The sequence below is a fragment of the Myxine glutinosa genome, chromosome 12 (genome assembly GCF_964187855.1).
Source record: "Myxine glutinosa chromosome 12, kmMyxGlut1.1, whole genome shotgun sequence".
NCBI classification, from domain to species: domain Eukaryota; kingdom Metazoa; phylum Chordata; class Myxini; order Myxiniformes; family Myxinidae; genus Myxine; species Myxine glutinosa.
The window spans coordinates 99,124,328-99,138,911 of NC_136272.1; the positions used below are offsets into that span (position 1 = coordinate 99,124,328).

Consider the following 14,584-nt stretch of genomic DNA (forward strand, 5'->3'; position numbering starts at 1 on the left):
AATTTTTTTTTTTTTTTTGTGATTCTTCACCTTGAGAGATTAGGCCAAAATGGTATATAGCACGATATTTCAAAAATTTGTGGACCGATTATGACAAAACTTGGTGGACGAGTTGGGTGTGTGACTCGGACAAATTGATTCGATTTTGGTGAAGATTTGGATTGGGATACGAGAATTTGTTTTTGTGATTCTTCACCTTGAGAGATTAGGCCAAAATGGTATATAGCACGATATTTCAAAAATTTGTGGACCGATTATGACAAAACCTGGTGGATGAGTTGGGTCTGTGACTAGGACAAATTGATTCGATTTTGGTGAAGATTTGGATTGGGATACGAGAATTTTTTTTTTTTTTTGTGATTCTTCACCTTGAGAGATTAGGCCAAAATGGTATATAGCACGATATTTCAAAAATTTGTGGACCGATTATGACAAAACTTGGTGGACGAGTTGGGTCTGTGACTAGGACAAATTGATTCGATTTTGGTGAAGATTTGGATTGGGATACGAGAATTTGTTGTTTTTTTTTGTGATTCTTCACCTTGAGAGATTAGGCCAAAATGGTATATAGCACGATATTTCAAAAATTTGTGGACCGATTATGACAAAACTTGGTGGACGAGTTGGGTCTGTGACTAGGACAAATTGATTCGATTTTGGTTCAAGTCTAGATCCAGATCCGGCCTATCAGTGGGATACAAAATGTAGACTGTTCAGCCTAGCGAGGTGTCTGCTCTACTGAGTGCTGTTCTAGTTTCTTCGGCATCTCTGATTAAATGATCTTCATTGACACATTGGTTCACATCATGCTTGAACTGTTCGATCATCTGTCTCGCTGGTTGTTGCATTGTCGAGTGCATTGTCTCAGAGCTGCCACAATTTATATGTTTTACATTTTGGGTGGGTGGGGGAAAGTGAATGTCAATCTCCTTGGAGGGGGGATGGGGGGGGGGGTGGAGGGGTGAGTGGGATTGTCACTCTTGGATAGCTACCTACAAGATCTCGGACTAGTTTTTTTTGGTCAACCATTTACGACTTACCAGTTTAGCCTCTTGACGTATTCTCGATCACAACCCTGTGACCCACCCTTTCGGAGTATACCATTCAATCAGTGGATCTCTCGGGCCAACTTTTGTACTTGATGCTCTCTTTTTGTTCTTCTTCTTCCTCTTCACCTCGTAGGCTCGAAGATTTCCCTACTTCTCCAAGTTGTACTCTGAACCAAGAGTTTTTGTATGTCTCTTTTTGCTCGGTATTTAGTCAATTTGCTGTTTTCCTGTTCCTCTTTATTTTTGTTCTAACTTGGTTTGCACATTGTTCCTAATGACTTATTAACTTACCCCAATGTATTTTCTTTCTAACAAGGTTATGCCTGTTGTTTTTCTTTTGTTTTTTTTTAACCCTTTTATTTACAGTCCTATCTGGATTTTGTGCCAATTCCTGTTTTGTTTGTTGTGCTGTACATTGCTTACTTTTATAAATCACTTCTAGAAATTTTTTTATCCACGTATCTATGCTTTTGGAGGAGCTAAGCAGCAATGAGCAGCAGACTTATGAACGAAGAAAGGGTAATGATGGAGCGGGGAGTAGGAGGAGCGGTTACACAGAAACGGTCTTCGAAGGTGAGGACATGAGGTGGTAATTTGCAGGGCATTTGAAAGACTGAAGTGAGAAGGACGAGACAACAGACATGAGTAGAGATTGTACCACAATCTGGAGAATAAGGGAGTGAATGAATGCAGGTAGGCAAACCTTCCTGGACTTTGGGAGGGTGAGCAGGTGAGGGTTGTACAAGAAACAATATAATTATAAATGAATGACATGTTGGACAAACACATTGGAAGACATCAATGCACGTTAATGTGAATGAGAAGGACTTTTCGTAGACAATGGACAAAAATGCATATACGATGCTGTTGGAAAGACAATTGGATAAGTCACACCGGAGAAGTAAGGGGAAATTAGGGAATGTGAGGAAGTTTAAGTGTAGGAGAAATGAAGAGTGTTGTGGGACATGCACGGTACGGAAGTCCATTTTCTGTGTTAGACACGTATGTACACATAACCTTTTTAGTGTTGTGCTCCAATGCATGTGATTTGTTCACTTTATTTTGCCCTAACATTTGGCAATTATTTTGGTTTCAAAAAAACAAAAACCTTTGCAACAGTTCATAGGAAAAATATTATTTTGTTGTTTCATTTGCAGTTGGCTGTTGGGGTGTGGAGGGTGTGGGGTTAAGGGAAGTAGAATGAAGAACTAGTCTTGCTGGTGAAGGGATGGTATCCATCTGTGTCGGCGAACAGGTAGGACGATGGATGGAATAGACAAGATTCCAATCGTGATATGCTGACCACTTTTGGAAAGGAGGATAAGCTGACGTTTTGGGTGTTACCAGTTGTTCTCTTTCGCTCCGTCCGACGAGGTGTTAACACCTGAAACATCAACTCATTTCTTCCCACATTGGTTGGCATACCTCGATGAACGTCCTGTTGATTCCATCCATTGTCGAAGGGCGAGGTCAGCCTGAAGGGTCGGAATGCAGCGTTTGAGCATACGAGGAAGTTTTGCATCATTATGGATTTCGAGGAAGTTTTGTTTTCCAATAAATCAAAAATCGCAATCATGGTTTTAAGGCTAGCACACTGCACTGTTAAAAACTCCAAACCACACTAAAATGTAATATCAAAAGCTGTGCATTCCTCACATGGTCTTCACAGTGATTGGTGATTTCATTTGTGGGACTTTGGATTTGATTTCACTTTTCATCTTTTGCAAATTGGTCACATGACGAGGAAGAAACAAACAAACAAAAAAGGATTGTTCCCTGACATGGCTTGAATTGAATGATAAAATAGCATTTCACCGATTTCATTTCCATCTTGTTGCGTTGCAAACTGACAACGTAACAAATGACAAATTTTGACATTTTTTTGACACTTTTGACAAATGGAATTAGTGTGCTTCTGAGACTATAAGACCCTTTGATATTGACACTAACACTCAATTGAAACGGGTAGAGTGACCAACTGAACCGATATTATCGGAGTTTAACGACCTCGGTCGATCATAACTCGTAAGCTTTTGTACCAATTTGTGCAGGACGGTGGTGAAGTGCAGTGTGGCAAAGTCCCAGGCTCTATACACGGCGAAGATGGGTGAGTCTTCGCACAACGGCGTGGTACTGCACGTCGGTATGGTGACGGCAAACATCCCACAGCACCCGGCCACGCTTCACGGAATGATGGTGCGCAGCTCGCACCAGCTTTCCAAACAGATCTCCGACCTTCTATGCCAACCTTCCCTTAGGTACGGCTTTATCTACGTGCTTCTGGTTCACTGAAAAAACTTTTTTCCCCCATATTCATGTCCGAGATATTTGTCTTTTACAACTGTAGCCACTCCAAAATTTTTCCATTGGTGTGGGCCTCCTTATTACCTCCACCACCAAAGGTGGATGGAGGTAGTTTTCACCCCTGTCCGTCTTGTTATTGGACAAAAAAAACACCTTTTTTTTTGACAAGTACGTTGATCACTCCGGTTTGTGTGAGTGTGTGTGTTTGTGTGTTTGTTTGTCTGTCCGCTCACTTACACTTGCATACAGGTCACAATTTTAAACCGATCTTCAGAAAACTTTACCAAATGGTAGAGTTCGTAGTCCGACAAAATCCTATATATTTTTGAGGTCAAAAGGTCAACATAGCCCAAAGGTCAACCACTTTATTCAAATTTCTAAAATCCTCAATTTTCTTCCGATTGACTTGGAATTTGAATCAGATTTTCAAATCGGCAAACTGAATTTAACCACCAACTATTTTGGAGATCAACATAGGCCAAAGGTCAACAACCTTTTCAAATTTCTAAAATCCTCATTTTTCATCCGATTGACTTGAAATTTGAATATGATTTACATATCAGCGAACTGAATTCAACCACCAACTATTTTTGAGAACAGCATCAGCCAAAAGGTCAACATAGGCCAAAGGTCAACAAACATTTCAAATTTCTAAAATCCTCAATTTTCATCTGATTGACTTGAAAACTGAATAGGATTTGCATATCAGCTTACTGAAACCAACCACCAACTATTTAGTCTTGCTCCCTTGCTCCCATTGAGGACTGAAATCCTCAATTTTTATCTGATTGACTTGAAAACTGAATAAGATTTGCATATCAGCTTACTGAAACCAACCACCAACTATTTTTCAGGTCAACATAGGCCAAACGGTCAATATAGGCCAAATTTCTAAAATTGTCAATTTTCATCCGATTAACTTAAACTTTGAAGACGATTTGCATATCAGGTCACTGATTTCAACCACTAATTATTTTTGAGGTCAAAAGGATGCTCCACTGAGTGCCATTCTACTTTGTTCGGTTTTGCCAAGTGTCACTCTATGAGTGATTTTTCATCTGTCTGTCTGTCTGTCTGTTTGTTTGTTTGTTTATTTGTCTGTCTGTGAACAAGATATCTCAAAAAGTTGTGGACGGATTTGATGAAATTTAGCAGAGAGGTAGAGCATGTGACAAGGATGAAATTATTAGATTTTGGTGAAGATCCGGATTCGGATCCGGTTGGTAGAATTTTTCGTTATTGTTCATCATTGGGAGATTGGGCCAAAAACTATATATAGCAGGATATCTCAAAAAAGTTGTGGACGGATTTGGACGAAACTTGGTGGAGAGGTTGTGTGTGTGACAAGACTAATCGATTCGAATTTTTGGTGAAGATCTGAATATGGATTCGGATACGAGAATTATTTATTTTTTAAAGTGAAAAGCGATATAGTCACGTGAAAAAGTAAGTACACCCCATGTAAAGTTTTGACTTTTTCAACATATTTCAACATACAGCTATTTGATCTTCATTTCGACAATATTGATAGATAAAGGTGATATAATATAACAAATATCATGAAACATTTACATTTTGTCGTCCATTGTATAATTTAAATAAATATAAATGCAAATTTCGCATGTGGAAAAAGTAAGTACACCCCTACATTTATCACTCCTTCAAATACCTAAAATTAGAATCAGGTGCACCAGCTCAGGTGCAAATGATTAGAACATCGTTAGAGAGGATCTTGGAGGAACCTGTCTTATTTAAACCTCATACATTTCGTTTGGTTTGCTCTTTGTTGTTGAAGTGTGCGGCGTCACCATGCCTAGATCAAAAGAGCTCTCTGAGGCCTTCAGAAAGAAGGTTATAGATGCCTACGAATCTGGGAAGGGATTTAAAAAGATCTCCAAACAATTTGAAATCAATCATTCGACTGTCCGGAAGATCATCTACAAGTGGAGAAGATTCCAAACAACTGCCAACTTGTTCAGGCCAGGCCGCCCCAGGAAAGTTCAGCCCGAGAGCAGACCGAAATATGCTGAAAGAAGTCTCGAAGAACCCCAGAATGTCATCACGAGACCCACAGGTAGCTCTTCCCACTGTTGATGTCAAAGTGCATGAATCTTCCATTAGAAAGAGGCTGCACAAATTTGATCTACATGGGAGGTGTGCCAGGAGGAAACCTTTGCTGTCCAGAAAGAACATCAGGGCAAGACTAAAGTTTGCCAATGAACACCTCGGCAAAGACCAGCACTTCTGGAACAATGTGCTCTGGACAGATGAGTCAAAGGTTGAGCTATTTGGCCACAGTACCAGAAGACATGTTTGGCGAAAACCAAAGACAGCATTTGACCACAAGAACCTGATACCAACTGTAAAGCATGGTGGTGGAAATATTATGGTTTGGGGCAGCTTTGCTGCATCCGGGCCTGGGCAGCTCACCATCATAGAATCCACTATAAATTCTTCATTGTACCAGAGGGTGCTTGAGGATAATGTGAGGCCATCTGTCGGAAAGTTGAAGCTCAACCGAAGGTGGACCTTGCAACATGACAATGACCCTATACATCTATCTATAATTCCAGTAATCTCTGTGTGTTTGTTTGTACGTTTGTACGTTTGTACGTTTGTTTGTCTGTGACCGCTGTTTCTCGACAACCACGGGTCCGATATACTTTAAACTTGCCAGGTATATTGCTGGGGACCCGAGGATGTGCCTTTTCAAGGTTTCATATTAATCGGACAATTACTTACCGAGCTATGTCCAAAAAACGATTCAACCAATCAGAGAGCAGCGAGCTATCGCGTGTGCCGAACGTGGCGGACACACTCTGCCTCGGATGGCACATTTGAGAGCGTATTCATTTATTTCCCGTCGGCAAACTATGTTGGCGCTATGTTGGCGTTAAACGATGTTTTAAAACTAATTAAAACCCCGGGGGGATTGTCACTGTACTCGCAAGCCGTTCGCCGTTCGCTTTTGCGTTGCGAATGGACCAAAACATTTCATGGACCAAACCATTTCATGTAAATAGAGGGGGGGATATAATTTTAGATATAGATATAGTACGGGCATGCCCTAGTACCAGTAAATCCACCAAGGAATGGCTGAAAAGAAAGAAATGAAGGTTCTGGAATGGCCAAGTCAAAGCCCAGATCTAAATCCCATCGAGATGTTGTGGGGGGGATTTGAAACGAGCTGTGCATGCAAAAACCCCTCAAACATCGCACAGCTGAAATAATTCTGCATGGAGGAGTGGGCAAAAATTTCTCCCAGTCGATGTCAGAGACTGGTAGACAGTTATAAGAAATGCCGACTTGAGGTTGTTTCTGCCAAAGGGGGCAATACCACCTATTAGATCCAAGGGTGTACTTACTTTTTCCACATGTGAAATTTGCATTTATGTTTATTTAAATTATACAATGGACTACAAAATGTAAATGTTTCATGATATTTGTTATATTGTATCACCTTTATCTGTCAATATTGTTGAAATGAAGATCAAATAGCTGTATGTTGAAATATGTTGAAAAAGTCAAAACTTTACATGGGGTGTACTTACTTTTTCACGTGACTGTATAACATGGTATTTAAAAAGTTATGGACGAGTTATGACTAAACTCGGTGGACGAGTTGGTTATGTGACGAGAACAATCCGATTCGATTTTGGTTCAGGTCCGAATCCAGATGTGACCTATCAGTGGGATACAAAACGTAAACTGTTCAGCCTGGCGGAGGTTTGCGCTCTACCGAGTGCCGTTCTGGTTTCGTATGCAGCACATGGCTGCGGGTAGCATAATTTTCTGTGGGAACAGCTTTGTGGGTAAATGCAGTGCCCCCTGTAAATTAGAGCAGGAATTTTACACTGCTCCTTTCCTATTCCATCTCCAGGCGCTGCATGGCATCATCGCGTGGCACCAAAAGGGGCCCAGCGATGGTGTGCACTGTAAGGGAGTACTCAGTTTTCACTCTGGTTTCTGTCTTGTTTGTCCAGGTGATATCTCAGCCATCCTTTGATCTAGGAAGCTGAAATATTGGTACAATAGTGAGCAAGTACTTTGGCAAAACAGTATTTTTGGTTTTTTGATTAATCAATTAAGTAATTAGTCAATTAATTAATTACTTAATTATTATTAATTAATTAAGTACTTAGTTATTTCCTTTCTCATCTGGGCAATATCTCAAGCATATTTTGAGCTCGGAAGCTGATATTTGGACACGACAATGACCAAGTGAATTGGCTGTGAAGGGTATTTTTGAATTATTGATTAATAAATTAATCGATTAATAATTATTTAATTATTTGATTAATGAATTGATTTCATGTTTTTAAGTTAGATTCAAAATGAAACGGTGGTGGTTTAGGTATTTCTATTAGCCAATTGATTAATAATTTAATTATTTCATGATTATTATTTATTTATTTTCGTTATTAAAAACTTATTTATTTTCTTTCTCTTCTGGGCAATATTTCAGGCACCTTTTGAGCTTGGAAGCTGATATTCGGACACAACAATGACCAAGTAATGTAGCTATAAAATATATTTTTGATTGCTTTTCAATTAATCGATTAATTATTTATTGATTTGTGAATTATTCAATTAATCAATTATTCATTTAATTTTTTTCGATTAATGACATTCAATTAATTTTCAAAAAGTTGCAGCGTCAGATGAAACAACGGTGGCTGAGATATGCTATTAGCCAATTGATTGAGAAATTATTTTACCATTAATATTTATTGATTTTAATTATGCAATTAATCGATCAATTATTGTTCACCTCTCCCTCCCAATACCATATCTATGTGCTGCATGGCGGTATCACAGGGTGCCGAAGGTGCCCTGGCAATGCCGCGCTGGAGGATATTTATTTATTTGGCATGGGGGCTGTGTACTTTGAATGTATCTACTTGTTTTCTTGTTTGTTTGTCCGGGCGATATCTCAGCCATCCTTTGAGCTAGGAAGCTGAAATATTGGCACAATAGTGAGCAAGTACTTTGGCAAAATGTTATTTTTTGTTTTTTTATTAATTGATTAATTAATTGATAAATAAATTAATTACTTAATTATTGTTAATTAATTTATCATCTGGGCAATATCTCAAGAACCTTTTGAGGTAGGAAGCTGATATTTGGAGATGACAATGGCCAAGTGAATTGGCTGTAAAGGGATTTCATGATTTATTGATTCATACAATAATCGATTAATAATTATTTCATTATTCGATTAATGAATTGATTTTTTTTTTTTAAGTTACAGCTTCAAAATGAAACGGTGGTGGTTTAGATATTCTATTAGCCAATTGATTATTAATTTAGTTATTTCATGATTATTATTTACTTATTTTCGTTATTAATCACTTATTTATTTTCTTTCTCTTCTGGGCAATATCTCAGGCAACTTTTGAGCTCGGAAGCTGATATGCGGACACAACAGTGACCAAGTCACGTAGCTATAAAATATATTTTTGATTAATGATTCATCAATGAATCGATTCATTATTTATTGATTCGTCAATTAATCAATTATTCTTTTCTTTTTTTTCGATTGATGACTTATTTAATTAATATCCAAAAAGTTGCAGCTTCAGATGAAACAATGGTGGTTGAGGTATGCTATTAGCCAATTCATTAAGAAATTATTTCACCACTATTGTTTATTGATTTTAATTACGCAATTGATCAATCAATTATTCTACACCTCTTCCTCCCAATACCATCTCGATGTGCTGCATGGCCTGTACTCCCCTCCCCTCCTCCCCTACCCCTCCCCCCATCCTCCCCTAGTCCTCCCCTCCCCCTCCCCCCTCCCCTCCCCCCCTCTTCTCCCCTCCCCCCTCTGCTCCCCTCCCCCCTCCCATCCTCCTCACCCTCCCACCCCCCTCCCCCTCCCCCTCCCCCTCCCACCCCCTTCCCCCTCCCCCCTCCCACCCCCTTCCCCCTCCCCCCTCCCACCCCCTTCCCCCTCCCACCCCCTTCCCCCTCCCATCCCTCCCCCTCCCCCTCCCCATCCCCCCCTCCCCCTCCCCATCCCCCCCGCCCCCTCCCCGTGCCTAATGCGCCCCGGCAATGCTGTGCTGGAGGATGTTATTTATTTATTTGGCATGGGGGCGGTGTACTTTGTATTTGTACTTGTTTTCTTTCTTGTTTGTTCGTGTGATGTCTCAGCCATCCTTTGATCTAGGAATCTGACATTTCAGCACAATAGTGAGCACGTGCTTTGGCAAAAACTCTATTTTTTGTTTTTTGATTCATCAATTAATTGACTAGTAACTTAATTATTATCGATTTATTAATCACTTATTTATTTCCTTTCTCATCATGGCAATATCTCAGACACCTTTTGAGTTAGGAAGCTGATATTTGGACATGACGGTGACCAAGTGGTTTGGCTTGAGCACTATTTTAGATTTATTGAATAATCAATTAATCGATTAATTAATTATTCGATTAATTTGCTTATAAATTAATTTTCAAAAAGTTACAGATTTGGATGAAACTTGTGGTTTAGGTATGCTATTTGCCAATTGATTAATAATTTAATTATTTTACCATTATTATTAATTTATTTTCATTATTAATCACTTATTTATTTTCTTTCTCATCTGGCCAATATCTGAGGCACCTTTTGAGCAAGGAAGCTGATATTTGGACACAACAATGACCAAGTGATTTGGCTGTAAGGGGGTATTTCTGATTTATTGATTAATCAATTAACTAATTATTTAATTTTGATTAATTAGTTTAATTTTCAAAAAGTTAGAGCTTCGGATGAAACATGGGTGGTTTAAGTATGCTATTAGCCAATTGATTAAGAAATTAATTATTTTACGATTATCATTTATTTATTTAATTACACAGGCTAACCTTAAAATGCCTGTTGTTGTGTGTTGTTGTATTTAATTACACAATTAATCAATCAATTATTGGACATCTCTCCCTCCCAATACCGTCTCTATGTGCTGCGCTGGAGGATGTTATTTATTTATTTGGCATGGGGGCGGAGTAATTTGAATGCATCTGTACTTGTTTGTAATTTGTTCAGGGTTTTGGCGATAACTCACCTTCTCTTTGTGAAGAATACCGTGGGATTATTCATGTTCACCATCTAATGCTCACAGACTGGACACCCGGCTTAACGTCCGCCCGAGGGACGGCACATGCACGGACGCCTCGCCCTCCTTATGAAACACCAGGATGGACGCCTCGCCCTCCTTATGAAACACCAGGATGGCAGCTTATAGCTGGGCGGAGATTCAAACCCAGGCTAGACAGGTCATAGTTGAGTATTTATATCCTGCCAGTGTATGATCCTTGTTGCCAGAATATTTGTACAAGTCATTGTTAATGTGTTTGTCTTTTCACCGTCTCATGGTGTGGCTTGGTTTTGTTTCCCAGCATGTCGCGGCTGCGGTTGTTATAGTTGTGCTTACTTTGCGCTGTGGCATTTTCTATTTTTTCTCGAACATTTCATCTCCTTACTATTGTGGTCACAGCAGAACCAGAGATGGTGAAGATTCATGCCAGAGCATATGAGGCAGTATAACATGGTTGGACTGTGAAGAGGCTGTGAGGCGATTGGAGAGAGAGATGGAGAGATAGATGGGGAGAGAGATGGAGAGATAGATGGGGAGAGAGATGGAGAGAGATGGAGAGATAGATGGGGAGAGATAGATGGGGGGAGAGAGATGGGGAGAGAGATGGAGAGATAGATGGGGAGATATAGATGGGGAGAGAGATTGGGAGGGAGAGAGATGGATAGAGATGGAGAGATAGATGGGGAGAGAGAGATGGGGAGAGAGATGGGGAGAGAGAGATGGGGAGGGAGAGAGATGGAGAGAGAGATGGGGAGAGATGGGGAGGGAGAGAGAGAGATGGAGAGAGAGAGAGAGAGAGAGAGAGATATGGATGGCGAGAGAGAGATGGGGAGATCAGAAGGAAGAGGGAGGGAGGGAGAGAGATGGAGTGAAAGATGGAGAGAGAGAGAGTCGGGGAGATCAGAAGGAAGAGGGAGGGAGAGAGAGACAGACACAGATATGTAGAGAGGAGAGCTGAATAAAAACAAACAGTTGTTTGTGATTTGATAAATTATGCTAATGCTGCACAAATAAAATGCTAAATGGATGCTTCTTGGCTCATTGGTGGCATATTCCCAGCACACGCATTACCCTCAGCTTCCTCCAAAGGCTGTTCAAGTCAAAGTGGATATTTTCAATTCCTTAGACAGGATGTGTATGTTTCCATTCGATGTGCAAATATGTATCTGTTTTGAGGTTTATTTTGTTATCCTCAGGCTAATTTTACTGTGCCTAAAACAAAAAAAAATAAAGGAGGCTGTGCAGGGGGTGAGGAGGGGGAGGTAGAGGAGGAGGAGTCGTCGCCACCATTTTTTGTAATGCCATTGTGTTGTCTGTTCTGGGTTTAATTTTGAACAGGATCAAACAAAATGAATAACTGCCATTCTGATAAAGTGCTAGCAAGAGGCGCTGTGTCTCACCGTATGCCATCATCTGGATTTTGGAGTAGTCGCTGTCCTGCCTGCATTAATGATTCCGCTGTAACTCTTAAAAAGAGCAGGCCATTAAGTCCTGGCACCAAGTTGTGACAACATAGGGCAAGCAGATTATCCCTCCTTTTCAATGTAATTAACGAGCCCGCTCGGTTTTTTTCCAACAACCTTTCAGTTACATTGCAATTCTCCCGAGATTAGCCTGACTTCCTGAAGATTAGGATCCAAATCGATATTAATATTTTTAAGTGTTTGTGCGTTTGTGTGTTGGCTTTTGCGTTTGTGCGTTTGTACGTTGATCTTTCATGGCTGAACCATAGCACCTAGAGGCCCCAAAGTACTTCAGAATCTGTGCAAGGTTTAAGCTCCCGCATGTTGGCCTTGGTTTCCGATTTGAGGCCACCAAAGGCCGCTATAAAGTGTATATCGAGATGAGCGGTCAGGCAGTGCTGCCGTCGACCTGCAGGCAAAAAGTAACCACTGTGAGGCCAATAACTTCATAGCTTTTCAATGTCCAACACGTCCCAAAACCACCGCCGGGAAAAGCAGACCCAACTGGGCAGCGCCGGCTATCCCCCCTTATCCCCACCGGGCAGTATTTCATGTTTTGACTTTCAGCTGGATTAAACCCACAAGGTCTGGTATTCCAGTCCTCAGCAACTGACAACCACTGCAGCCAAAATTAATGCAGTTTGGATAAAGCACAGGCATGATAGGCCAAATTGCCTCCTCCTGTCTGAGTTTTTATTTTTTTGGTATATCCTTTTTGAAGTAGAAAAATGTCTGTTTCAGGGTTTGAACTCTGTTGTTATATGATTTCCCTTTGGATTATTCCTTCCTTTGTTTCCTCACCATCAATGATTCGTCGCAATTCAAGAGAGGACACAACAGCTAGCCAGGTTCCATCTGCAAGTCGAGCACCCACAAGCCAGGTGCAGACACCCTTAGAACCGGGAGAGTTTCCACAGCTGCCAGATGGTCTAGAACACAGGCCTTTGGTCCTCACCTTTGAAGTTGTGCTCGACGGCATGTCTCTTGGAGCTGCCCTGCTGCCCTCGCTTCGTGCTGAATACAATACCGGCAGATTATGGGGCCGAGGCATTACTGGTGCGTTGTTATGCAATAACAGGTTTTGGTTATTTTGCCACACATTTGAGACTTTTCATTTTTTATTTTTCTTAGACGTTAAGGAGGTATTTCTGTTCAGGTGCTCAAACACAGTTCAAGTTTGAACTGCCCGTTCACAGCCTCAGCTTCAGCTCCAAGGTGCCTGCAGCCGATTCTTCCTCAGCATCAACTTCACTTGGACTACCACTCATCTCGGTCTCGGGCGAGTTTGTAATGCAGGATCCACCCAGAGCTACAGGCGAAGGGATGTCTGCTGCAGGAAGAGTCTTGGGTGAAGATGGAGGTTTGGACTCGGATGGCCTAACTACAAGGCACGGCGATTATCTGCAGTTAATTGCAGAAGTGAGTCTATGCATGTGTCGTCCTCAGTGTTACCTTCATCTTAAGCTCTCTGTGGCCTCTATAGATACAAGAGTTTTGATACACCTGGTGATTATGTGTCCTGCAGATCGGTTCCTTTGAACACAACCTCAGCACAGACTTGCTCCACCACCTGGTATTTGTTCAGAAGGTTTTCATGAAAGAAGTCAATGAAGTCATTCAGAAAGTGTCGGGTTAGTTTTTGATCTTCAGGCTAACATGTTTTTCACACCCTTTGAACCCCTCTATATTTTGGAGGTTGTTATTGTTGATTTATTTTGTCATTTAATTTCCCTAGGTGGTGAGCAACCCATCTCACTTTGGAATGAAGATGTAGCGAGCCCTGAAGGAGAGAAGTATCGAGTGTTACTCTACTCTCTGCAGCTCCGTTTCCTGGTGCGGTAATGTTCTCCCACTGGGGGTTACACCTGCACTGGCCTTTCAAAATGAGGGGCCAAAGATGTCTTATACGTGAAGTCAATTGTTTGAGTTTGTGCATCACAGTATTATTTTAATGGCTGTGTTTGTTTCAGGGAGTGCAAATGACAGCCTCCACGCCCACCATGAGCGCTGTTCGTTTCGAGACTGGAATCATTGAACTCGAGCTGAATAACCGGATGCAGGCCAAAGCCCGGGAGGGAACTCCCACTGCCGGGACCTTCCTTAAGCTTTTTGGGAAATGCCAGGTGGATCTGAACTTGGCATTGGGGCAGATTGTCACTAACCAGGTAAATCCCGAGTGAGCTGATTTCAACCACAGGGATTTTGATGAATGACTAGATTTTCCACTCTGGTGTGGATCCTCAGCATGAGGAAATCTTCTTCTTCTTTTTTTCTTGAAATCTCATGCTGCCTCAATATGGGGAATGCAGCATTTTTATTTTTCATTGTTTTGTGAGCAGCAAGAAAATGTAGATCTGCAAGTGCAAAGTGCTTCCTGACAGGTATACAAAGAAGCTGGATCGGAGTTCCTTCAGGTGGCCTTCTTCCGTACCCGCCTGAGCCTGCGCAATGCGGTGCAAAACGAGATTAAGGGACGTTCTGGGTCAGGTCGGGAGGCTGTTCTCATCATGCTGAGCAGACCCATCGTTTATGCTCAGCCTGTGGCTTTTGATAAAGGTGTCCTATTCTAAACTTGTGTTCTGACTCCCAATTAGGTGCTTCTGTTTGACTATTAGGCAAGATCGTATAGCTCTTGCACCCATTGATCAGTCTTTGTTGATGTTGCTCGTCATTATCGTAG

At 41.1% G+C, this 14,584-nt stretch overlaps 1 protein-coding gene across 1 annotated transcript in view; it reads left to right on the plus strand.

The window, feature by feature from the left end:
- BLTP1 (bridge-like lipid transfer protein family member 1) overlaps positions 1 to 14,584 on the plus strand; it is a 282,755-nt gene that overhangs the window by 152,619 nt on the left and 115,552 nt on the right. The window contains exons 38-45 of the mRNA XM_078766129.1: positions 1,183 to 1,233; positions 3,101 to 3,307; positions 12,731 to 12,960; positions 13,061 to 13,323; positions 13,430 to 13,535; positions 13,640 to 13,737; positions 13,875 to 14,069; positions 14,286 to 14,460. Coding sequence (XP_078622255.1) covers positions 1,183 to 1,233; positions 3,101 to 3,307; positions 12,731 to 12,960; positions 13,061 to 13,323; positions 13,430 to 13,535; positions 13,640 to 13,737; positions 13,875 to 14,069; positions 14,286 to 14,460 — 1,325 coding nt within the window. The remainder of the gene's footprint in view (positions 1 to 1,182; positions 1,234 to 3,100; positions 3,308 to 12,730; positions 12,961 to 13,060; positions 13,324 to 13,429; positions 13,536 to 13,639; positions 13,738 to 13,874; positions 14,070 to 14,285; positions 14,461 to 14,584) is intronic.